Source organism: Xyrauchen texanus, chromosome 23 (assembly GCF_025860055.1).
Source record: "Xyrauchen texanus isolate HMW12.3.18 chromosome 23, RBS_HiC_50CHRs, whole genome shotgun sequence".
Classification (NCBI taxonomy): Eukaryota; Metazoa; Chordata; class Actinopteri; order Cypriniformes; family Catostomidae; genus Xyrauchen; species Xyrauchen texanus.
Window position 1 is genome coordinate 37,379,912 of NC_068298.1, and position 24,283 is coordinate 37,404,194.

The window sequence follows — 24,283 nt, forward strand, 5'->3', positions numbered from 1 at the left end:
AGAAACAACCTTGTTGATGAGAGAGGTCAACAGAGAATGGCCAGACTGGTTCAAACTGATAAAGTCTACATTATCTCAGATAACTCCTCTGTACAATTGTGTTGAGAAGAATATAATGTCAGAATGCTATTATAAGATGTGGGTTGGTGCTGTTTTGGCAGCACGAGGGGGACCTACAAAATATTAGGCAAGTGGTTTTAATGTTGTGGCTGATCGGTGTATATATTTATATAAATAAATTAACATTAATTAGCATTTGAAAGGAGAAATATGCTTAATAAAATTGTCACAATGCAAACAATCTTTATGGTCATAAAAATTGGCTTCTTTTTTCCTTTTGATTTTGGTGTGAAATGTAAATTGGACGTTTCTTGGATCGATTCACCCTACAGAGTTCATTTTTAAAGCCTTCTTGTTGCTGGCCCTGTAAATATGGGGTCTGTAATATTACGTGCTGTTAGAAACTTTAATATTTGTATACAATTTTTTGTTTGATTTTGCCAAATACATAAGGACGAGGAAGTCACCTGGTCTTATGATTTTGCTCCACTCCATGCAGGAATAATTGAGGTGTAAATGAAGACCAGTGTTTTTTTACAGGATATGACGGTCTACTAGAGACTTTAAGAGATGACACTGCAGTTTAAAAGGCCAAAAGAGACTCCAAATGGTTTTAAATCTATGAACCGCTCATTCTTCACATCAGGACCGGTTATATTCCAGATCACTGCTATGAAGTTGCATGCGTTGGTTGTTGTGAGTGAAACTGGAACTGAAGATCTGCTGACAAAAACGCATCAGTACTGTGTGGACGCAATTGCGTCTTTTGAGAGGAGCAACTTTGGCCTGATGAACATTTCGGCTGCCTGCACAGACATCCGGTCTATATGAACTTAAGATCAGCTCCCACATACTGTGATGCTGTGATTAATAAAACAAGAGCAGAAAGATGCTTTTCAAGGCCAAACTCTTTAATTTGGTAAATCACAGACTCTTCCACTCTCACACACACCACATGCTCTCAACTCAAACTCATGAACGATGTACAGTGTTTTCATTCATTAGCACTTTTTATGAAGACTTTTCAGGCTTTTTTTAGCTGAATGATCCGCATCTCTTATATAAACTGAACACTGGTTTGATGTCAAGGACGAATGTTACATATTAAAGCACATCTGAGAAACTGGCTGATGATGCTTTTTCTTGCAGGAGAATAGTGATAGACCGATACATTGGTCAGGCATTTGCCGATTTACTGAGGTGGTATATCAAGCTGAATTGACTTTTAATCATGTGAAGGATAGAAATGCTAAATGTTCACAAGTTAAAATGATCATTCTTGATAAATACTGCAGCAAAAATGCAATTTTTTTATATGAGATGTTTGCACAAGTAAACATTTTTTATTCTTGATATCAAAATGACATTATCTACAGTATGTTATACATTCCTGTTTAAAAAAAAACAATTACAGATATCTATAATTTCTTACTAGTGGAAATTCCAAATACACACAGTATCAGTTATGTAGTTCTTACTATTAAAAATTCAAAAAACTTTATATTTAGAACTTGGTTTTCATTAGTTATTTTAAAATGTGCATTTTTTGTTGTAATTAAATTGTTGATATAAGGAATGGACATCTGAAATTGTTGGCTAACAGTGTAATCATTGATCAAAAATATAATTTTTACTATTGAAAAGTACATAGCTGATACTGTATGTGTATTTAGAACCTTAACTAGAAAAGTTATTAACAAGGTGAATGACCGATCTAGTAAAAATGTGGTTACAGATATCAAACATTATGTTTTTACAAAATTCCGTTTTTCATATTAAGTCATTTTGGTAAGTAATTGTGTCATTTTACAAATCAAGAATTACATTTTTTATTAGTGCAAACATATTTTCTGACATTTACAAGAATTGTAATTTGAACTAGTGAAAATGTAAATACAGATATCTATAAGTCATATCCTGTACATGATTAAATGTTGAAAGGGCTCGCAAAGCTGTTGTAGTTACCGCTAGTAGTTTCGAAATCCAGCAGAATTGTCAAACAATCAATAATGCTTAATTGTGCTTTTCAAAGGCTTGAGGGCATTTCAAAATAAAGAAAACATTTAGTAAATTAAGTGTTCATGTAATTCCCTCAAATTTGATGATGTCTCATTTGCCATCACTAACTTGTATTATACAGTAAATATTGTTATTATATTATACAACCTGTATTGGCCATTAAAAAACCCACATCGGTCGATCATCCCTGTAGTAGTCTCGTGTAACTTTACAGAGAAAATTAAACTCTCTTAAACACTCAAATACATCTCCATAATAATAAAAAATAAAAACATTTTGAAAGTTAAAAAGGCCTGGCTGTAGGCTTCTGACATATGCCTGTGTTCTTTGGTATTTAACAATCAGAAAAAAGGTTTTCCAGTCAGATTTGCCCTCTCTTCGCCTCTCTTCATCTTAATCACTTTAGTCTCAGTCTTGCAGGCCACAGCTCTTCTCAAATTTCTTTCTTTCATGCCTTCCATTTGCCTTCATGCCTTAGTCCATCTTCCTCGTGTTCAGCTTTGGGCAGCCTGTTCCAGTGGGGTGATCTCTGGCATGCTGTGACTCCGCCCTTTCCTGGCGCGCATGGTGGTCGCCTCCTGCTCTGCTGCCTCCTCGTCTTCGTCAGACCACGTGTTCTCCTCTTGCAGGTTGTTGCGGGAACCACCAAAGGTTCCCTTCCCTCGGTTCAGGGTGCGAAACTTGGAACGGAATGTGACGAAGGAAAGGCTCTTGCTGCGCTGTTTCTCCCAAAGGTTTACCCGATCCTGGAGATCTGCATCTTCCTGAACCTCATCCAGACAGTTTCGCAAGACGCTCCGGAACAGTTTCGGAACATCATGCACATCTGGCTCAATCTCTGACACTAGTTTCCGGAACCTTGGCAAAATTGAGATTGAAGATAAATGAGATTAAGTGCAGTGATAGTCCAAGTCGAAATCATGGTGATATCGTAAGAAATTGCATTGCTCGTACAAAAACGTATTACTTTTACGAACAATGTTATTATGATTTCTCCTAAATTTAACCCCCAAACCTACAGCTAACTAATGTATAACCCCTGACCCAAACCCTAAACCTAAACAAGATTAGGACCACAGAGAGAGAAACATCAGGGTTTCTAACGAACGCTCTTACGATTTTTCCTAAATTTAACCCCTAGCCCAAACCCCAAATCTAAACCTAACCGTCACTTTAGTTGGAACATAACTTTTGTGTACCACGGAAGAAAGACAACACCAGGTTTGAACGAGATGAGGGAAGCGCATTACAGGTTATTGACATACAGTACATTTCCTTTCATAAAATAAATTGTCAGATAGGAGACCAGCTATAACTGGATTCCTATATTGTATTGATTTGAATTTCTTTTGTTGATAGGTTTACTCAACGGGAATAAAAGTCGTACCTTTTCATACGAGCCAAGTCGTACGACATTTTGCGTTTTTGCCATCGCATACAAACTATTATGAGTTGTCATGAGACTGCGTTGCATCCATACAACTACAAAGTTCTTTAAACTTCTCTAAACCTCTTTAGTACAACATGACAATTCAATTTGATAAGGTATCATGTCACTCACCTCTGGCATGACTTTATGGCACTCCATCAGACCTCATTTGTCAATGTACCTACCTAACAATAGCCGGACCACACTGTTGAGGTGGGATTTGGGCACACAGGTTTTGCAGGTCGAGAACATCTCCTGGAGTGAGCTCGTAGGGTACATGAGGCTGAGAGCCGGCCAGCCAGCTGTAGTCTGCAGAGGAAGAGTTGCGACGTTTACGGTAACCTGCTTCCTTCTCCAGCCTGATCCGTTCGGTTCGTTTCACTATAGCTCCAAGCTCCAACATCAAAGTGTTGGTCACCAGCTCCTCTGGAGTGCGTTGGCCTGGAACCTTCGGCTCCAGGGAGAAAACAACAGACCAAGGAAACATCTGTAAGGGTGAGAAAAACGGAAGAAAGAAGCAAAATCAAGAGCTCCTATGAAGTTTAGAGCTGCCTAGAGTAAATTCTGAGGACTGATCAGACATGCAGTGGGTAGAGAAGCTCTACAGCGATGGACATACCGTATGAGCTCATTACAAGTTTGTGTTGTTAAGTTTGGAAGGTTGTAACAATGAGCTTTCTTAATAGATGGCAGGCAATCAATACCAAAACTGTTGACTTCATACAGCCATTCAAACATTCAGAGACCACCTCTATTCGAAGACTACTTTGGTCAGCACATTTAGATGGTGCACCAGTATACACTTACAACATGGACAAACAAATGTTTAACAGCAAATGGTAAACATTTTGCCCCATAAGATCTAACACTAGCCACACCATGTAGGTTTTGATGGGTTAAAATAGTATAATCCAATTGAAAAAGAATGGATATTACCTTTAAGATGTTGGAGTTGGAAGTTTTCAGTTGTCAGACGTATATTCCTCTTTTATTTTAAATGTATCTGAACAACAGAGAGCCAAAATATAAAAAACCCAAAACCAGGTTTTGGCTGACAAACAGAGCACTCAAGATGTGACAGCTCTCCTGTTTGGTGTTGTGTATAATGTGTCTGTAATCCTATATATACGAGCTGATTAGCGTGATGAACACACACCTTGCATATGTAACTGACCTCCTACTCATCCTTGGGGACTGACAGCGCATTATCGCATGTGCACAATATATATATCATTTAAAAAACATTTATGTATCTATACTGTACATAATATATATATATAATTTAAATAAATTATACATTATCAATCTGTCTATCTTGTTTATATACACATTTTTTTGTTTTAAATTAGTCAAAAACAATATTTTATTCAGGTCACACAATATATATATATTTTTTAAGTTAACAATTTTATTTGCTTTCTTTTTTTAACATGAAAAGGGAGATCTGAAATGACTGAAAAGACACATTTTAATATTTTCCCACATTTTTATTGACATTTTCTATGTCAGACTAAATTCTCATTTCCGCAACACAAAAAAACTGGACCAAAATTATTAAAAGCATTTAAAAAAAAGAGCAAATTCAAATAATTTTGTAACTTGACATGTACAAATTTAATAGAGGCTCTAAAAACTGTATTTCTTGTGTGTGTGTGTGTGTGTGTGTGTATATATATATATATTTATGAAATAATACAAAATAAATAAAAAACATTTAAAAAACACATTGCTGAACATACTGCAACATACCAGCATTGTATTATTATTTTTGCAAATGAACCTAAATACTATGTAATAATACTTAATGAACTAAATGCTTTTCATATTCACAAATAGTTTTATTGTTGACAAAGTTACTGTTTTGTTAAAGCATATAGAGTATGGGTATTGCGTTTTGTCATATATTGTAGCATTATTCTTAGTTTGTTCCATTCTTTTCTGGAATTTCTATTAATGCTTTTAAAGTGGTATCTTTACAAATGACAAAGACTCAAAGTTGTAAACAAAATAAAAGTGAAAGTGAGAAGCCTGTTATTGGTCAACAATTGCACTGAGTTGTTATAATGAAAGATTTGTATTAAGCCTCAATTGTCCATCAGATGTTTGGCTAGACACCAACAGGAGATTACAACAGTCCCTCTGAGTTACTTAAGGAGTTACATAACTCACTATGTGCTCATGGTGCTCAATCATTGTGAATCTGTTTCCATCAGTCTGTGTTTCATCAGTCCAAAAGATGGGGAGTACATTGTACTGTAGGTGCTGTTTGGTTTTCCACTCTGTTCAGCACTTCAGAGGTTTAATCCGCATGTGTGTGATCATGGATTACTCTATATCTCTACATGCTTCTGAGAAACAGGGCCAGTGGCAGTGGAAGTAATCTGATTACGGCACTTACCAAGAAAGCCCAGCAGCGTCTCTACTTTATCTACATCTCCCACTCCCCATCCTCACTACATTCTATGGAGGGACTATTGAGAGCATCCTGAGCAGCTGCATCACTGCCTGGTTTGGGACTTGCACCATTTCGGACCGCAAAGCCCTGCAGAGGATAGTGAGGACAGCTGAGAAGATCATTGGGGTCTCTCTGCACTCCATCAAAGACATTTACAAAAAACACTGCATCCACAAATCAGCCAGCATTGTGGACGACCCCACACACCCCTCACACAAACTCTTCATCTTCTTGCCGTCTGGCAAGAGGTACCGAAGCATTCGGGCCCTCATGGCCAGACTGTGTAACAGCTTCTTCCCCCAAGACATCAGACTCCTCAATACTCAGAGACTGGACTGACACACACACACACACACACACACACACACACACGTGTCCTGAGTTGCACTTTAATTATTGTCACTTTATACCTGGCTGCTACCTCAATAACTGCTATGTCCATAGAACATTATCTCATAGTATGTTATGTTTACATTTGGCATTTTTGGAAACTGTCATCTTTTTGCACTACTGGTCGGCGCTGCACTGTCCCTTACTGTGTCTATTGTCCTGTTCATTTTTAGTAATTTATTGTACTGTCCTGCACTGTTTGCACACGTTTGCAATTGCACTTTATATAGGTATGTTATTTAGTCCGTGTAGTTTCATGTGGTTCAGTGTTTGTCCCATGTTGTTTTATGTAGCACCATGGTCCTGGAGGAACGTTGTCTCGTTTTGCTGTGTACTGTATTAACTGTATATGGTTGAACAACAATAAAAACCACTTGACTTGACTTGACACTTTATACTGGTGTTAGACCAGTCAAAGTGACCAATAGTTTTACCTAATACATGTTGAACACCAGTAACATGATTCTTAATAATGTTCAAATGACAGGAAAAGGTTAGAACAGAATTGATAAGTCAGACTGATTTTGCTAATTAACTTCCTCTCTGGGATTTCTCATTGAAGTGTCTCACACTACCTATGCATATAATGTAAAATATGTGTGATAATTTAATGCTTTTTAAAATTTACATTTTAATTTTTTAATTTAAAAAAAGAAAATTGTTTTTAAATAACAATATGGATTTTAAAATAGTTAATTAATTAATAAATTATTAATGTTGTACATACATTTTAAGTTATTACAAATATTCTAGTCATTGTCCTAAATTAGATTTATATATTTAAAAATATATAGAGATTTTAAAAACAAAGTAATTCATACATTATTTAATTGATAATTTATTAATAATTTACATAAATATAAATTATTCAAACATAATACTCATTGCCCTGAATCACACTTCATAATATTTTTTAAATTAAAATATAGAATTTGAAAACTATTCATGCATTATTTAATTAATAATACATTTTAAATTATTTAAAAAATAAAGGCTACTTGTCACCGCCCTGTGGTTACCGCTTGCATAGACTATTATTGCTGGTTGGTTACCTAGACCCCGCCTTTTCCCCATGACGTCACCGACCCCAAGCTTTGTGTCAAATCAAGCTCTGGTAGTTGGGGGGCACGAGACGCGGAGGGCTCGTGCGCTAGGTTTTGATCGTTTAAAATATGTAATGTCAGGAAAAAAATTTAAACACCTCAGACAAAACAGATATAAAAGATTGATCTCCATCTAATAACAGTCACGTTAACGGAGTTTAGGACATCAGTGTGGCTGAATTTTGAACAGAATAATTCGGAAGAAATAGTCCCGGTAAGTGATGCCACGTTGTTTAATTTCAATGTAACATCTTTTTGCACGGTATCTTGGAGGTTTTGGTCTAGAGTTTTCATCTCATGAAGATGTATACAATTAATATAATCAATATATTTGATTGTAACTCGACGCAGCCTAGAACTAGCATAATTGTGCTCCGTTTGCCTCAGTGAAATTATTAAACCTACTATGGCGAAGGTTTATGTTATGAATATAAATTAGAAAGATTCTTGCAGCGTCTAGTCACGTAACCTAATTAATATTCATAAGTTTAGGCTTCACCATAGTATGTTTGATAAACTCTCATTTAGAACGCCTGTGATCTTTGATGCTTTGTGATGTTAATAAAGGCACATGCACGCCCTGTATGACTAGACTTGACCAGAATGTTCACAGAGAGATTCAAGGGCCAGATTTCCTCATTCCTTTCACTCTTTTAGGGAATTAAGAGAATCTAAACAGGAGTAAAAGGTCAAAGCACTTTCACTATTTTTTTTAATCCCCTTTTCTCCCAATTTGGAATGCCAAATTCCCACTACTCAGAAGGTCCTCGTGGTAGTGCGGTTACCTCAATCCAGGTAGCGGAGGACAAGTATCAGTTGTCTCCACTTCTGAGACTGTCAATCTGCGCATCTTATCAGGTGGCTCGTTGTGCATGACACCGCAGAGACTCGCAGCATGTGGAGGTTCATGCTACTCTCCGCGATCCACGCAGACAACTTACCAAACACCACATTGAGAGCGAGAACCACTAATCATGACCACAAGGAGGTTACCCCATGTGACTCTACCCTCCCTAGCAACCAAACCAATTTGGTTGCTTGGGAGACCTGACTGGAGTCACTCTGCACACCCTGGATTCGAACTCTCGACTCCAGAGGTAGTAGTTAGCATCAATACTCGCTGAGCTACCCAGACCCCCAGAACAATTTCATTTTAAATGTGGGAGTCCTTACTCTAGACATTTCAGTTGGTGAACATTTGCATTATATTTAGTTTTTAGAGAAATTATTCGAAAGTTCCTCTAAGGTTGTGTTTTGGCTGCAGAAGTCCTTGAACACGCTTACAAGCACACGCACACACACCTACACAAACACTGTGGTTTTCAGTCTTATATAAAGATGCACTGATTGAAATTGATATTTCTGTATCTGAAACCAGTACTGACAGCTGAGAGCTTCTTGCCTGAGGCAGCACACAGGATCCTCGTGAACAACATTTCAAGCCAGAGTTTAGAGTTTTGCAACACAAAGTTCATGTTCTCTCTGTCTCTTATTTCTCAGCATTGGAAGATGACCAGCATGCATCCCGGTCGATCTCTCTGAAGCATCGTTTAGTTGTCTTTAAGAGTGTGTTGCAATGAGCTGGGCCGGGGAAGACTGGACTCTGGGTCTGAGTGGTCAGGTCCTACAGAATGTGCAACAGCTTCAGTGTCAGAATGAGAAGCTGAATAAGGAAAGACTGCAGAGACAACTGCAGCTGGATAACTCTGAGGCAGCTCTGTACAAACAGAAACAGAAGGTAACTAATGATGCTCTGATTGCAAGATATTTACATGTGTATTTTAACACCAGTGCTTTTTTTTTAATTTTTTTTTTTTATTATGTAGACAAAGAAGACTTTAAATGAACTAGATTTTTAAATTTTCCAAATACTGTTTATTGTAAGGTGTGCAAAATTGTATGCAGCCTTGATGCAGGGGTGTTGTGGGTGATTGCCAGGCCAGTGCTTTACGGCTGCTAAGTTGTCATTGGTGGTTGCTAACTGGCCCAATTAAAAAGAGCCAGCACCCAAGTCTTTATGAAATCTACCTTTTTTTACCCGAACGCGGAAGTGTTCCACGATTCGACTATTTTCAATTTCCGGTCTCCAGTGTTTTCACTCACATTGGTGTACAGTGCTGTGAAAAAGTATTTGCCCCCTTCCTTCTGTTTTTTGGTGTATTTTTCATACTAAATTGCTTTAGATCTTCAAATGAGAAATAACACAAAACAAAGGAAACTTGAGTAAACACAAAATACAGTCTTCAAATATATTTTTATTGAAGCAAAAACTTTATCCAACACCTATATCACCCATGTGAAAAACATACTGCCCCTTAAACTTAATAGCTGGTTGTGCCACCTTTAGAAGCAACAACTGCAGCCAAACGCTTCCAATAACTGGAGATCAGACTTTCACAACGCTGTGGTGGAATTTTGGCCCACACTTCTTTGCAGAACTGCTTTAGTTCAGCCACATTGGAGGGTTTTCGAGCATGAACTGCCTATTTAAGTTCCTGCCACATCATCACAATTGGGTTCAAGTCAGGACGTTGACAAGGCCACTCCAAAACTTTACGTTTGCTTCTTTTGATCCATTCAGAGGTGGACTTACTCCTATGCTTTGGATCATTGTTTTGCTGCATAATCCAGTTGCCCTTGAGTTTGAACTCACGGATTGATGATCGGACGTTCTCCTTTAGGATTTTCTGGTAGAGAGCAGAATTCATGTTTCCCTCAATTATTGCAAGTCACCCTGGCCCTGAAGCAGCAAATCATCCCCACAACATCACAATACCACCACCATGCTTGACCGTATTTATTATGTTCTTTTTGTTGACTTCTGTATTTGATTTATGCCAGATGTAACGGGACCCCTGTCTTCCAAACAGTTCCACTTTCCACTCATCAGTCCAGAGAACATTCTCCCAAACGGTTTGAGGATCATCTATGTGTGGCAAAATTCAGATGAGCCTTAATGTTCTTCTGAGTTAACAGTGGCTTTTGCCTTGCCACTCTACCATGGATCCTTTATTGATGTGAGAGGCCTGCAGTTCCTTGGATGTTGTCCTTGGCTTTTTTGTGACTTCCTGGATGAGTCGTTGCTGTACTCATGGAAGAATTTTGGAATGTTGGCCACTTCTGGGAAGGTTCACTAATGTTCCAAGGTTTCTCCATGTGGAGATAATGGCTCTTACTGTGATTCTTTGGAGTCCCAGAGCCTTTTAAATAGTTTTGTAACCCTTCCCAGACTGATGTATTTCAGTCACCTTTTTCAACTTTTTCCTCATTTCTGGAATTTCTTTTGACCTTGGCATAGTGTTTTATTAGGTGAGACCTTCTAGCCAACTTCATGCAGCTGAAAAAGTTCTATTTAGGTGTTGATTTGATTGAACAGTGCTGGCAGTAATTAGGTCTGGTTTGTCTTGTCCAACTGAACCCAATTATGAATGCAGTTTAATTGATTTGGGGATTTAGTAACTAAGGGTGCAAATACTTTTTCACACATGTCCAGATGGTATTGGATAACTTTTTTGCTTAAATAAATAACATTGTCATTTAAAATCTGTATTTAGAGTTTATTCAGATTGCCTTTGTTTAATGTTAGATTTTGTTAGAAGTTTTTAAACAATTTAGTATCCGATATACACAAAAACAGAAGAAATCAGGTTGAGGAGAATACTTTTTCAAAGCACTGTATATTCTTCATGGGGAATTTGATGTTTAAAGGATTACATTTGTTAAAATTGTCTAAACTTCCGAACGGTATGGACTTTTTAATTGTAGATATCTAGATAGCAGGGTTGCCGATAGACCGATACAATGCCGATATATCACACAATTTAATATAGTAAATAACATAAACATAAAATTGCTAAAATAATATGATTGTATTTTAAATGGTAGATAATAGTTTATTCTGATCTCTGTTTAGTCATCAAATTTTTTTAATTTATTTGCACAAATTGTTAATATATTAGGAAGAAGGAAACAACAGTTTACACAGTAGTCCAGCAACCATAGATAACATGTCAATGTTTGCGATCGCATTTACTAAAATACAGAATCAAACCAATTGTACATACAGTGCATAGTGAGCAAGACATTTACTCATCGCGCATGTGAAGTGCTTACCTTGAAGTTGCACCAGAGATTATTCAGCAGAGGCAGGCCACTTCTATTTAAATGAATGGGAGAAATTAGAATGCCCAACTGCAGCTAACGGTTAACAGATGTAGATAGGAAGTCCCGCCTTACTGTTAAAAGAGCCAATCACCTTTTAGATACAGATATTGCCTGTCAATCAACTCAAGTATGCGCATTAGCTATAAAAGCTGGGAAATTTATTTTTAGCGTAATCTGAAAATATTAATATTTGATATATATTCTTTGATTGTAATCTTGACCAACCATTTTGGAGATTTCTGTCTTTCCTCATTCAAGTAGATAGGAGTTGCACTGTCATGACTGGTAATAGCCTCCCGAGAGCATTTCAAACATGACCGACAGAGGACTGTGACTTGCTAGAAAGACTTTGGTTGCACTCACGCACTCGTGCAGACACTGCGTGCGGGTACAGAATTAAGGCAGTCCTCTGTACTGCCGTACTTTTAAGTGGTGGCTTAAATATTAAACTAAACAGAAATTTTGCGGCACCCATAGTAAGTCCTGATGGCACAGTTTGGGAACCATTGCTCTATAGTGCAGTTACTCGATGTATCGGCACTATAGAGATGACCGTTTTTTGAGATTGCCTCACCCAAGTGTGTAGATGACGTGAAGCGATGGTCCGGGGTTTGTTGCGTTGATATCATTAAATACTTTGAGTTGTTATGACAGCCAACAACTGCACAAATTGAGCCTGAAATTAATTTTTCCTCCCAAAAGAATTTAATGGTTGTGGTTATCCGTCTCGATCACTCATTTCTGTAGTTTTTACATTGTGTCTCGACCAGAAACAGAAAACGGGCAATTCGAATCATCATGGTGCCGCCCAGTGATTGCTCAGGAAATCTGTGGCTGGAACACAATAGTAGACTTGCCACGATATCATAATTTTCACACCTGTGTGTTCACATTCAAACCGGTATTACCGCTGGTTGGATGCTAATTGGTACAATGGGGTCATTTTCGTTAAGCAATAGCCTATACAATGACGCAATGCAGCTTGATTTCAAACTTTGAACTTAATTTTTTTATTTATTTTAACTACAAATTCAAATGAAACTGAAAATAATTTGTAAATAAAAATGTGTGTTGTTCTTTGGCAACAAACCTACTTCATCTGTCCGTTCCCTCCATCATGGGCTTCTGGTCGGGTATTTCGTTGTCCGGGCAAATACATCACTTATTGTGGGTTGTTGCAGGTTTTATGTTGGTGTTTTATTACCTTCCATCCCAAGACAGTTTAGCTGCTTCAAATGAAATGAACAACCAATTAAAATAACGAAGTGGTAAAAAAATCATAAATAACCACATTTACATTTACCGTCATGCAAGCTACTATCAATGACAACAGGCGGAAAATTACTAATACAAATTAAGATCTAAAAACAATTATAAATGTAAACATATTATAATGATGATGATAATCACTGAAATATAAATCATGGTTCGATGTTTGTATTATTATTTTATGATTTAATTACAGATGTATAGGACTAGAGATGCCCCGATTGATCGGCTGCTGATCAAAATCCGATAATGCCTAGATTTAGGGCGGATCTTTTCTTGCAGCATGCAGGCAATCACACATACACTGCTCATCTAATGAATGAGTGCTTTCTCAGCCCTTGAAGCATGACAAAATGGCCTATGGAGGGTGAGTTGTTGGCAATTCTAAGCGTTCACAAATGTAAACTTTCAGACATGATGTAATTGAGATGAATATTCTGGTTTGTTTTTAAAAATATGTAAGAATTACATGAGTATGAATATTAATTTGCAATTTTTTAGAGTCATTATGGTAGTTATTCGGACTCGTTGCACAGTGAACAGTAAGAGAATACAGAGGCTGCTAACAGGTTTAAAAACTAATTAAACAACAAATAAACATGCAAATACATGATGTGAGTGGTGACAATCAGACGTTGTGCACTCTTCAGGTGCTCTCACTATCTCATCATCAGTCTCTCATCCCAATTTAAATCAGATTAATGTTGGTCACAATACCACTATTAATAAATATAACTGTTTAATGCTTTCGTAGTTTTTACTGGTTGTCAGTATGTCACAATGGCATTCTGATATTGACAACAGAACTATTAATAACTGTTTCATTATTGTTGAACTTGGTCCTGTTCAAGTGTAACTGTTTACGCCACTTAAGTATAGAATAAATGTTTTGTTGTGACTACTCAAGTCAACCTGTTTACACCATTTGTAAGTGTCTGTAAGATTTCTATTCATCCATACAGAACTTTGTACCTGAATATTAAAGTTAAAATGAGCTATTACACCTTTCAAAGTAGAAGTTGTTTTTATATGTGAGTTTATAAAATGCTAGCTGCACTAAGTTAAATGCATTAAGCTGAAGACATATTTTAGTTACATTGTTTACTTAGTTATTTTGTAAACAAACAAAAAAAACATCTCTATTATCTAGGCAAATACAAGTATCTGATTGGGACACGGTATCGGCAGATATTTCATATTTAAATATCAGATTGGGATCGGTGGCCAAAAAAGCTGATCGGGACATCCCTATAAAGGACTATATTTAAAGAGATCCTGCAGAGTTGGGCTCACAATGAACTGCTCAGTGGAAATAAAGCAAACTGAACTCTGCGCACCTTCTGAGCTGAGATGTCTGAGGTCAGTTGCGGCATTCTCATAATAAAGTGTGTTTCTTCAAGTGCATGTCTGTGTGTCTAACAGCATTATTTTGTCATTCCGAATCCGAGACGGCTTGCAGTTACCCACCATGCACATTATATTCGCTACCTGCAATTAAACGTCTTCTGTCAGTGCATGTACTTTGCTGCCTGTGTAATTTGATACGTTGGTAAAGAACATCTGGCTTTCATTGTGTTACTTAAGTTTATTTATCATAAGTCGCAAACTCTTCATTAGGCAGCTATCCTTATTTAAGGCTATTCTCTTCGTTAGGCTTTTGGATTGATATTAGAAGTTCCATTCATAATGTTTCCCCCTTTTACCCAATATAAAATTTCACACCGGTGTTGTCCCTTGTACCGAGTGAAACCGGTAACACGTATACCGTGGCAACCCTATGCAATAGTGCCCGCCCACTTTTTCATCTTGGTTCTGGAAGTATTCTTTCCATAGGGATTTCATAATATCCACCATAATAGAGGTCTAAACCAGAGCTCGTAAAATACTTTTTTGCGGGGGCCAGATTTTCCAGATGAAAACTTGGCGGGGGTCAAATTTTTTTCAATATAAATCTAAATTGGTTCACCGCAAGTAACATGTTACTTAAAAAAACACTCTTAATACGGTGCATTTATTCATATTAAAATAGTCACAGGGTACATTAAATTATAATCTGTTAAGGCCTGGCCATAAATTCTTTCATAAAATCTTCATAAGATCTCAAACTTTTTTTTTTATCAACTTTCATTTGGAAAAACAAAACAAATACTGTTATTATTTTAACATTGTAGGGCTATTGTTTACAAATTATGTAAACTGAGGAGAAACATTTAGATATGCTAAAGCCCTCTCACAATTCAACCCATAAATGAAAACAATGGTCATATAGAAATGTCATATAGAATGCATTGAAATGACATTTTCTATTGGGAAAAAATGAGAGAAAATGGCTATTCTATTTTTCTCTATAAAGTATCCTATTCAGTGTGGAAAAAAATGAGTCCTGCAAATATTGTGAATTTTCACACAATAGCCAGTGCAGGAGCCAGATTATAGCCCTACAGATGATACACGCCAGTTTGACACCAAGAATAGTGAATAAAATAATTTTCTTAAGTTTAAGTTAAATTTCTACTTTGTTGCCTAATACGTGCATATGTGCTGACAACGTTTCTGTAACAACTGCGGTGATCATTTTTTACATCTGAAGATTTGCTCCACACAACTGAGCAATTTATATATAAATGGAAATACATTTCAAATGCTCACCTAAAAACAATGCTATCCATGTTTAGCAAAGCAGTGTAACTAAACTATCGCCAGAAAAGCACAAGCACGTGCTCCGATATATTTTTATTCTGTTTTTTTTTTGTTGTTGTTTTTTTTAATAGAAGAATCAATAAAAAAGTGTTAATAGCAAAACACCCGCTCGGGTCTGGATAACTGATGATGGCTGAATGCTGTTGTGTGCCATTGAGCGTTGTTAAACTCACTGCTGATTGCTGTGTTTTGAACAGAGATGTATTTCAGATGGCAAAGCAATTTTATAAAAAAGGTGTGAGGTGATCACTACTGAATACAACGCGACTCTGGTGCATTTAGTGTTTTTAACGCATGTATCTTTGGATGAACAGCACGAGTAAGGGTTATATTTTCCCTTCATATTTAGTGTCTTGTGATTCAAAATGTTGAAATATTGTGACCGCTCGTTTCTCAACTGCTAAAGCCTCGTTGTACGCAAAGGCTGCGATATGCTCATGCGTTTATGTTGTCGGTTTGATCATTGGTGTGTTTCTCCGGTAACTGGTTCTGGCACGAGAAGTATGGTAGGAGGGGTGTGCGTTTGTTTCTACTGCAAACTCCCATTCAGATCTACTTCCAGCATGCAACGCCCCACTTTTCACAATCCAATTAACAACCGTTGGATAAAATCAAGTCCCCGCCCTACATTTGTTTTTTCTTGTTCGATAAACTGTTTCACTCGGAAATGCGTTGCAATACTGAAGATACTGAATCGCTTCTGTTTCATGCTGACTTGAAACAAGTTGTTTAGTCTTTCACTGTGGCTTAATGTGTCTCTTTGTATTTTTGTCTTTCTGTTGTCATCCTCACTCTCTGTCAGTTTGAGAATGTGCGTGTGGAGCTGGCTGTGCTTCAGAGGGAGCTGGGTGGAGTGCGTGAGGCAACACAGGCAGAGGTACAGGTCAGAGAGCGTCTGGCTCATGAGCTGCAGGTCAAAACGAGTCAAGTGTACTCGCTGGAGGGCCAACTCGAATCTGCCAAAAACCTGACACAAAGCCTCATACAAGAGATCAAGCGGTGAGATACACACACACACACACACACACACACACACACACACACACACACACACGCCCCTGTCCTGTCCTTTTACATGCCAGACTGAAGCACATCATGTAGGGCTATGTTGATGCACCGATTAGTTAATGAATCGTTATTCTCTTTTTCAAGCTGTTTCATCAATACTTTAGATCCATGCATTGATGTATTTTTTAATTAATGAGGAAGCAGGTCAACTAATCAATCACAAACTCCGAAACCCGAACAAAACAAATCCAACAGCACTGAGGCTGCAGACCACGGCATCTTCACTGCCCATTTCTCCCCATCTCTGTAGGCTTGAGGCAGAACTGAAAAAGCTGCAGATGGAAAATGGCTCTGGGGACTCCATGTTGTTTTCCACACCTTGTTGGAACATGAGCTCTCCCTGGGACCTCAATGGTACAGTCCCTCACTCACATTTTTTTAATTTGATTTTCTATTATCACAGTGTCCCTCTGCAAAGTCTCCTGATAAACTAGGGGAAAGATTGTTTTGACTAACTGAAGGTCCATATATACTGATTGCTCAGTACAATGTTTCTCTCTGGTCTGTGTTTGAACTTGGTTCACAGTTTTTATAACCTGTTTGAACTCTGCAGGTGATTTCAAAATAGAGGGTGAAAACAAATCACAGCATGTCAGAGTAAGTTATTTTGCTCTTCTTTTAAGAGCAGAAACCTGTTGCTTTGCACAATTTATCAGTAGATATACTAACAAGATTATTTCTTTTTTTAAATACTCCTCAGGATAATGTCATGTTTGTGTTATTTCTGTTTGTAGCAGCAGCTGCAGGTTGGAGACATCCCCAAGCCTTCACTGGGCGGGGTATCCTCACCGTTTCCACAACAACCACATAAATCCCCACCCCTTCGGCACAACATCCACCAATCAGAAACATCCTCGCCCTCTTCTGTGTTTTCATGGGAACGTGAGGATTTGTGGTCTACTCCCAAAGGACGACCGGCTTCCTGTGTTAACTCCAGTGATATCATAATGAAGAGCAATGACTCAGGGATTGAGGAGGCCTTGAGGAAAGTGATAAAGGGTGAGCTGCTCCACACACCTTTCGGGTTGCAAGGGTTTTACATAGTTGAAAGACTGAATTTAAATTGTAACCAGAAAACCAGTCTATAGTTAGTCAGTTGGTTGGTTAATTAATTAGTTGTTGGTTGGTTGATTTATTGGTTATCCAGTTGGTTGGTTAGATACCCCCATAGCACCAGGTATTTGTGGACAGAGGAGATGTTAAAATGACCAGCACATTATCAGAGTTTTTTTTTTATACTGAGAAGTCAACCTACACTGCTATACCATAGCAGAGAGCATAACTGTCAACCTGGATTATGAGTCTTCTAAACCAATCATGTAATGGCTCTGACCTCAATGAACCACGTTCAGACTGTTTGAATACCATACAAATTAATGGGTTGAGCCGTAAACTGACATCTACCTGTCACAAAGTTGTCCATGTCTTATAAAAATACAAAATATATACCAAAAATCATTTAAAATCTAGTCACCACTGGCGACAATCTGGTTGTGTGCATTCATATGAAGTTTTGTCAGATATCTTGTGAGTTACTGAATATATCTTTAGAGCATTCACTAGTGTGTATGGAGCCGCTTTTCACCTGTTCTGTTTCTGAAGAGTTCGCTGCACCGCACGCAACAACAAACCAGTGTGAGAGAGACGTGAACAAATGACTCTTTTCAAACTGATCTTTTTCATGAATCACCCGAAAAGAACAGAGGGTGTGTACTCTGGGAGCAGATTGAATCAGATAAGTTTTTCAGTGAATCAGCCATCAGTGAGTTCACAACTGAGAGCGCAGACATTTCAAAATAAAGAGTCCCGTGTTTATTTCGGGCTTTTTTTATAATTAAAAGTCCTGTATTGTGTACCACCTTTTTTCTTCTGGTAATTATTGATTGGGATTGTAGTTAATTGATTGGATAAACTGCATCTGGGATTTCATTCAATTTGCACTGTTGTAGTCTCTGGGCCATCGGATGGCCCAGAGACTATAGCAGTGCAAATTGATATGAAAATTTACAGATTTTGCTCTTATGAAAATACATTTTTACTTTGTCACCAAAGTCACATTTCACTGATCACAATGTATAGTCTGGACATTAATAACATGACTTACAATTAAAAATTTTTTTAGAACTTCTTAAACACCTACAAAAAGTTCTCATCAATAAATCCTCCAAATGCATCAATGATAGCTTTGCATATCATATCCTAAGTATTCTTGCTGTCATTTTGTCCAGATACTCAGGTGACATTTCACCCCATGCTTCCTGTTGGGCACTTCTCACGCACCTTACAGTCTAGCTGATCCCACAAAAGCTCAATGGGGTTAAGATCCATAACACTCTTTTCCAATTATCTGTTGTCCAATGTCTTTGTTTCTTTGCCCACTCGAAAATTGTATTACTTTTTCTGTTTCAAAAGTGGCTTTTTCTTTGCAATTCTTCCCATAAGGCCTGCACCCCTGAGTCTTCTCTTTACTGTTGTACATGAAACTGGTGTTGAGCGGGTAGAATTCAATGAAGCTGTCAGCTGAGGTCTGTTTCTCAAACTAGAGACTCTGTACTTCTCTTATTTAGTTGTGGCAACTCAAAAACAAAGACAATGTTAAGCTTCATGTAATGAACCAAATATCAACTTTGTTTGATATAATGGCAAGTGATTTTGCTAGTACCAAATTAGCCTGATTACTCAAGAAGATGATGTTGGAGTGATTGCTGCTGGAAATGGGGCCTGTCTAGATTTGATCGAAAATTTCTTTTTTAAAATAGTGTTGGTGCTGTTTTTTTACATCAGTAATGTCCTGACTATAATCTAACTGATCACAAATTAAAGTACCAATTTCCTTCCAAAACAGCTAAATCTGTACATTACAAACTTTTGGCTGTGTGTATATATGTGTGTGTGTATGTATATATATATATATATATATATATATATATATATATATATCCTAGAATCTGATTGGACAAGATACGTTCCATGAGTGCTGATGGTCTCACAACATGGTGGTCAATGTGGTCAATAAACAAGGTGCAGACGGTCCACTCGTTAGTGATGAGCGAAACATAAAAGTGTCTCAGCTGTTGGCTGCACACGGCTACCACCGGACCTACCAACAGTGTAGGGAAAAGTAAAAAAAATGAATAAAAGTGACTACAGAACCATCAAGGAAAAGTGGAAGTGGTTCGACCAAATAGACGGTATTTAAACTGGCGAGCAATAGGAGGGAGAGTGCCCTGGACTTGATGGAGGATGGTACATTTTGTTATATTAACTCTATACTCTGCTTGAAAGCTTCACTTTATTTAGTTGACCAGCTACTGGAAGCTTGCTTCTAAAACAACCAGGCCATTTTAACAGTTACACTCGTGTAAAATCACCATGCAACAACTGCTTTATGTAGCACAATGAGCTAGTAGCTAACAGCTAGTGGTCGTGTTATTGTTTTGGTCAGTTTGTGTCGTGTTTAAGATGATGTCACGGCAGTAGAGGCGGCGCAACTATGACGATGAGCCTATAATCCCACCCAAGTTGAGGTGGCACTAAACTGCAATGGAAATGCAAGCTCAGAAAAGTAAAGAGAGTAGAGTTGAGGTGAGTCTAACCGTTTTGTGCAGTGGAAAATTGCCATAAAGTGTAAGAGCAGTGCTGAAGTGTTTAGAGCTATCTTGCTCTAAGTTTAATATTGTGACATTACGTATTTTAGCCAGCAGGTGACGGCAAAAGACCATTTGTGTGTGTAATATGAGCCAGTTGGTGACATGAACTCAGCATCAGTCAGTGATTTCTCATATTACTACTGCCTAGGGAAGAGATAAACATTAGCAGCTGTGTTACCTTAAAACCAGACTTTTAAATATTACATTTTGTAAACGCAATGACTGGAATTGTTCGGTTGAAGGGGGTAACAAACTGCGAATCGTGAACAAAACGGTTTGGTGAATACATTAGCTTCCACTCATCTGACAAGGTTTGAAAGTAGCTATGTGGTTAGCTAGTTAGCTATAATCTCATTGTCACGGAGAGCAAAAAAGATGGATGTTGTTTATTTACTTTCCAGCATTGCATCTCATCAACTAGGTAACAACGTAGTGTGAAATCAACACTCAACAGACACTGTCCACCACCACACCGTTGTCTGCTGAGCTGCAAAAAGATGGTCTGCTTACCTTTCAATCTGCTACATTACTGACTGCACTGACACTCTATAGCTGGCTAACATAGCAAACAGATGTGATCAACATGAGTTACATGGTTGTCAGGGACAGGGTTAACGTTATATTAGTTATATTGAAAAGGGAAAATTATTGGGTCATTGTTTATTAACTTTCCAGTATGTATTTCACAAACTAGTTGGCCACTTACTGTGAAGACACTGCTTAACTCTGCACTGTCTGCAGAACCACCATCAGCTCAGCTCTGTAAACAATGGAGTCGGAGTGTGCTCTGCTGGACAAACTTGACAATTCTAAATCGCCCTAAGCATTGTTTTCTGCATTATTCTAAAACATATACACTCATACGTTCATATCTGTGCATATCAGAAAACGTATACGCCGATACAGATATATCTGTGAAAGGCTAATATCGGCCAACTGATAAATCAGTCGGGCTATAATTGTGAGTAAAGAAACAGATCAATACAGATCTAAACCAAAACCAACGAAGCTTCTGTACAGCATTCCTTCTCAATTGTAAACAGCGCTGCTCTTCCGGCTGTGATGCATATTCCTTAGTTCTCACGTTTCAAATGCCAGTGTGATTACGTCACACGTACGTACCACTGCAGAACAGAACATGATTTAGAGTGAAAAAATTTTACTTAAATATTTGTCTTTTTTGCAGCAAAAGCAATCGTATCACTTTATAAGTCATTCATTTAACAGCTGGAGATGTATGGATGAAGTTTATGCTGACTGTCTTTGATTTTTGGAGCTTCAAAAGAGAAATCTCCATTCACTTAGATTTTAAGGGCCTACTAAGTCAAGATATTTTTCTATATTTGTTAAAATGTGTTTTTGTGAAGAAAGAAAGTCATAGACATCTGGGATGTCATGAGGGTGAATAAATAATGAGAATTTTCATTTTTGGGTGAATCGTCATGAACAAAAGATGCGCTGAGACTATGGCTGGGCGATATGGCCAAAATTGTTATCATAATAATCTTTTTCATATTGTTCGATTATCAATATTTATCACTATATACGTTTACACATTGCACTTTTCTTTTTTTTATTTCAAAGTTGACAGAAGAAAAGAAGAAAAAATTAATTCTAAACAGTCAAAATAGTCTCTACAAAACTGCACAGGGGGTCCAGAGACTGCCAAAGCAGTGGGGTCTGTGCGATCTTTTACCAATTTTACCGTTTATCAATTGAAAATGAATGTTAAAAGATCATCTGTTTGTCCTGAAGCATAGTGACAGCAGTCCAGTATTTGTTGGAATATTTTTACATTTAATATGAAATATTTGTTTATATTTCTTTGGATTCAGATACTCAAGTATTTTTTTTACGCTTTTGAGCGGATTTCGTCCGCCCCCTTGGAAATGCAGCCTGAGAAACCGAACTGCTTGTGTTTTAGCGACACGCAGTAAATATTGAGAATTCATCAAAATCTTATTGTGCATTTTCTTTATCGTGATATATATCGATATCGTTTTATCGCCCAGCCCTAGCTGAGATTCTATTGCATGTATTTATTTATTTGTGGCTGAAGTGAAAAAGGAGTTTAGTTTGTGCACTCAGCGATTCCTGAGACACATTGTTGATATTCAATCTCAACTGCCAAACAAACACACCCCTCCCTTCAGTGCTCCTTTGAAAGTGCCGCTCCAGACACTCAACTCTCCTGAACTAAATCTAACATTACAAAAACAGCATATATGGGTTCTGTGAAACGCAGCAAAATTGATGTTACCCACCTATCGAGAAGAAAAACAGCAACTTCAACTTCGGTCTCTCCTCCGCTGAAAATCCTCGCCGATAGTGACGCGGCTCCTAGCCCTCGACATATCATAATCCTTATTTTCAGTTTATATTCGTCTGACCTTTTTCTCTTGGTCTGTTTCTCAGACATTTCTCTGCTCCTTTAGAAAGTTTGCATCAGCCAGATTTTCCGTCGCTCTTCTCCTCTCGCTCTGCCCCCACCCCCCCCATCCTGTGCACAGGCCAGTACCGCCCCCTGTTGCTGATTGGCTGGAGTAGTGTTGTGTGGATCAGTCTGTTCAACTTTGTTTTTGTCCCATTTACATAGCCAGGGCTGTGTACAAATACTTCATTTTTTTCAGCCCACCCACTGATGTACAGCTAGCAGACTGAGGAGATATTTGCAGAATTTGACAAAGTGTATTGGATTAGAATTACTGAGTGCACCTTTAAGAGTCCTCTGTACACCCACTGTAATCAAGTGTGATTGGCAGTAGAACATGGGAAAAACCTTACCAAATTCTAAAAGGACAAAAGGAATCACTTATCATTTTTTATATCTCAGTTCAAATCTCAATTGCAATATTTTTCAAATAATCGTATTATGACTTTTTTCCCCAAATCCTGCAGACCTAGTAAAGTGGTTATTTTACCATAACTGGCTGCAATTGAACCTGAAACCTTTTGTGTAACCAGCTCAATTTATTTTAATATTCTTTTTCTAAATACTAAATTGTTCTGGTCGTATAGGTGAATGCTTCAGGTTGAGCTAGGAGCATTTTGCCTGTCTGTGTATATGTTTTAATAATTTAAAATGAAAAGCTCATTCAGTCCAGTCCAATGTCACCATTTACTGTGTTGCCATGGTAGCTGATGAGTGGACAGTATTTTGGCCAGCCTGACCAGTGGCATGATCAGATTTGTGTAGTGTTTGCATGTTTAAGGGGTGGAGCTTCAGGCTGTGCTGAAAAAAAAAAAAAAATGGCTGCAAACATTCTTGCATTTGTCTTTCCTCTATTATGTGCGTGTATAAGAACACAGTAGTTAAAAGAAATGAAAGGTATTTTTATTTATTTTGAATTGCAGTTTGCTTGTGTGTTTGCCCATCTTAGCTGGTGCTCATTACTCATGTTCACTCATGAGATATGAGGTTCTGTTTCATTCCTACTGACCGCCAGAGGCAGTATTAAACACTACTGGATTATCGCAGCGCCAGCCAGATAAGTCGAGAGAATATACCAACAAAGTCACATAGTGACGTATGCTGAGCCCTGGGGGTTATAAACCACAGCCGCTCAGCACTCTGCCTCTTTCGCTTTCTCGCCTGGTTGAGATTGCGCTGTCAAGTGCAGCTTACAAGAGCAGCGAGATATCGTCCTCACAAGCTGTGTCAGCGTGCATCTACGCCTCTTCAACGGATTTGAAGTGTTTTTAGCCGCATTTTGGTGAGTTTTCATTCTTTTTCGTCGGTAACACACTGTGCCTCTCTGTGCTATCCGGTGGCTGGTGTTTTCCGTGCTATAAGTTAACGGTCTCCCGTTGACATTTTCATTATTCACAGTTGTTCTGAATTTTTTTCCTCGAACTTATGAGGTTGATACTCTGCGCCCCTTGGTTCAATCCATTGGCCATTTTAGACATTTATTTATTTTTTCGTGAGATATTCTGGACATTACCTGTCTGTTCACCCGCAGGAATTATATAATAA

At 37.9% G+C, this 24,283-nt stretch overlaps 2 protein-coding genes and 1 long non-coding RNA gene across 4 annotated transcripts in view; 1 reads left to right on the forward strand and 2 right to left on the reverse strand.

Annotated features, from left to right (window-relative positions):
- Positions 1-120: 120 nt before the first annotated feature.
- Positions 121-4,589, reverse strand: LOC127617127 (protein RD3-like). Its single transcript, XM_052089031.1, has 3 exons — positions 4,445-4,589; positions 3,694-3,995; positions 121-2,937 (listed from the first exon to the last, which is right to left on the reverse strand). Exons 2-3 carry the CDS (start codon positions 3,993-3,995, stop codon positions 2,574-2,576), a joined length of 666 nt encoding a protein of 221 aa, XP_051944991.1. The 5' UTR covers positions 4,445-4,589; the 3' UTR covers positions 121-2,573.
- A 2,767-nt stretch (positions 4,590-7,356) lies between these two features.
- The window catches only part of LOC127617354 (centromere protein F-like), a 53,742-nt gene continuing 36,815 nt past the window's right edge, over positions 7,357-24,283 (forward strand). For both annotated transcript variants that reach the window (XM_052089355.1, XM_052089356.1), the window contains exons 1-6: positions 7,357-7,670; positions 8,957-9,194; positions 16,392-16,588; positions 16,908-17,011; positions 17,211-17,254; positions 17,392-17,656. In XM_052089355.1, the coding sequence (XP_051945315.1) occupies positions 9,033-9,194; positions 16,392-16,588; positions 16,908-17,011; positions 17,211-17,254; positions 17,392-17,656 (772 nt within the window). In that variant the 5' untranslated portion in view covers positions 7,357-7,670; positions 8,957-9,032. The remainder of the gene's footprint in view (positions 7,671-8,956; positions 9,195-16,391; positions 16,589-16,907; positions 17,012-17,210; positions 17,255-17,391; positions 17,657-24,283) is intronic.
- Positions 9,043-22,772, reverse strand: LOC127617355 (uncharacterized). Its single transcript, XR_007967312.1, has 3 exons — positions 22,572-22,772; positions 12,715-12,846; positions 9,043-9,173 (listed from the first exon to the last, which is right to left on the reverse strand). It is a non-coding gene; the product is annotated as an uncharacterized LOC127617355 (long non-coding RNA).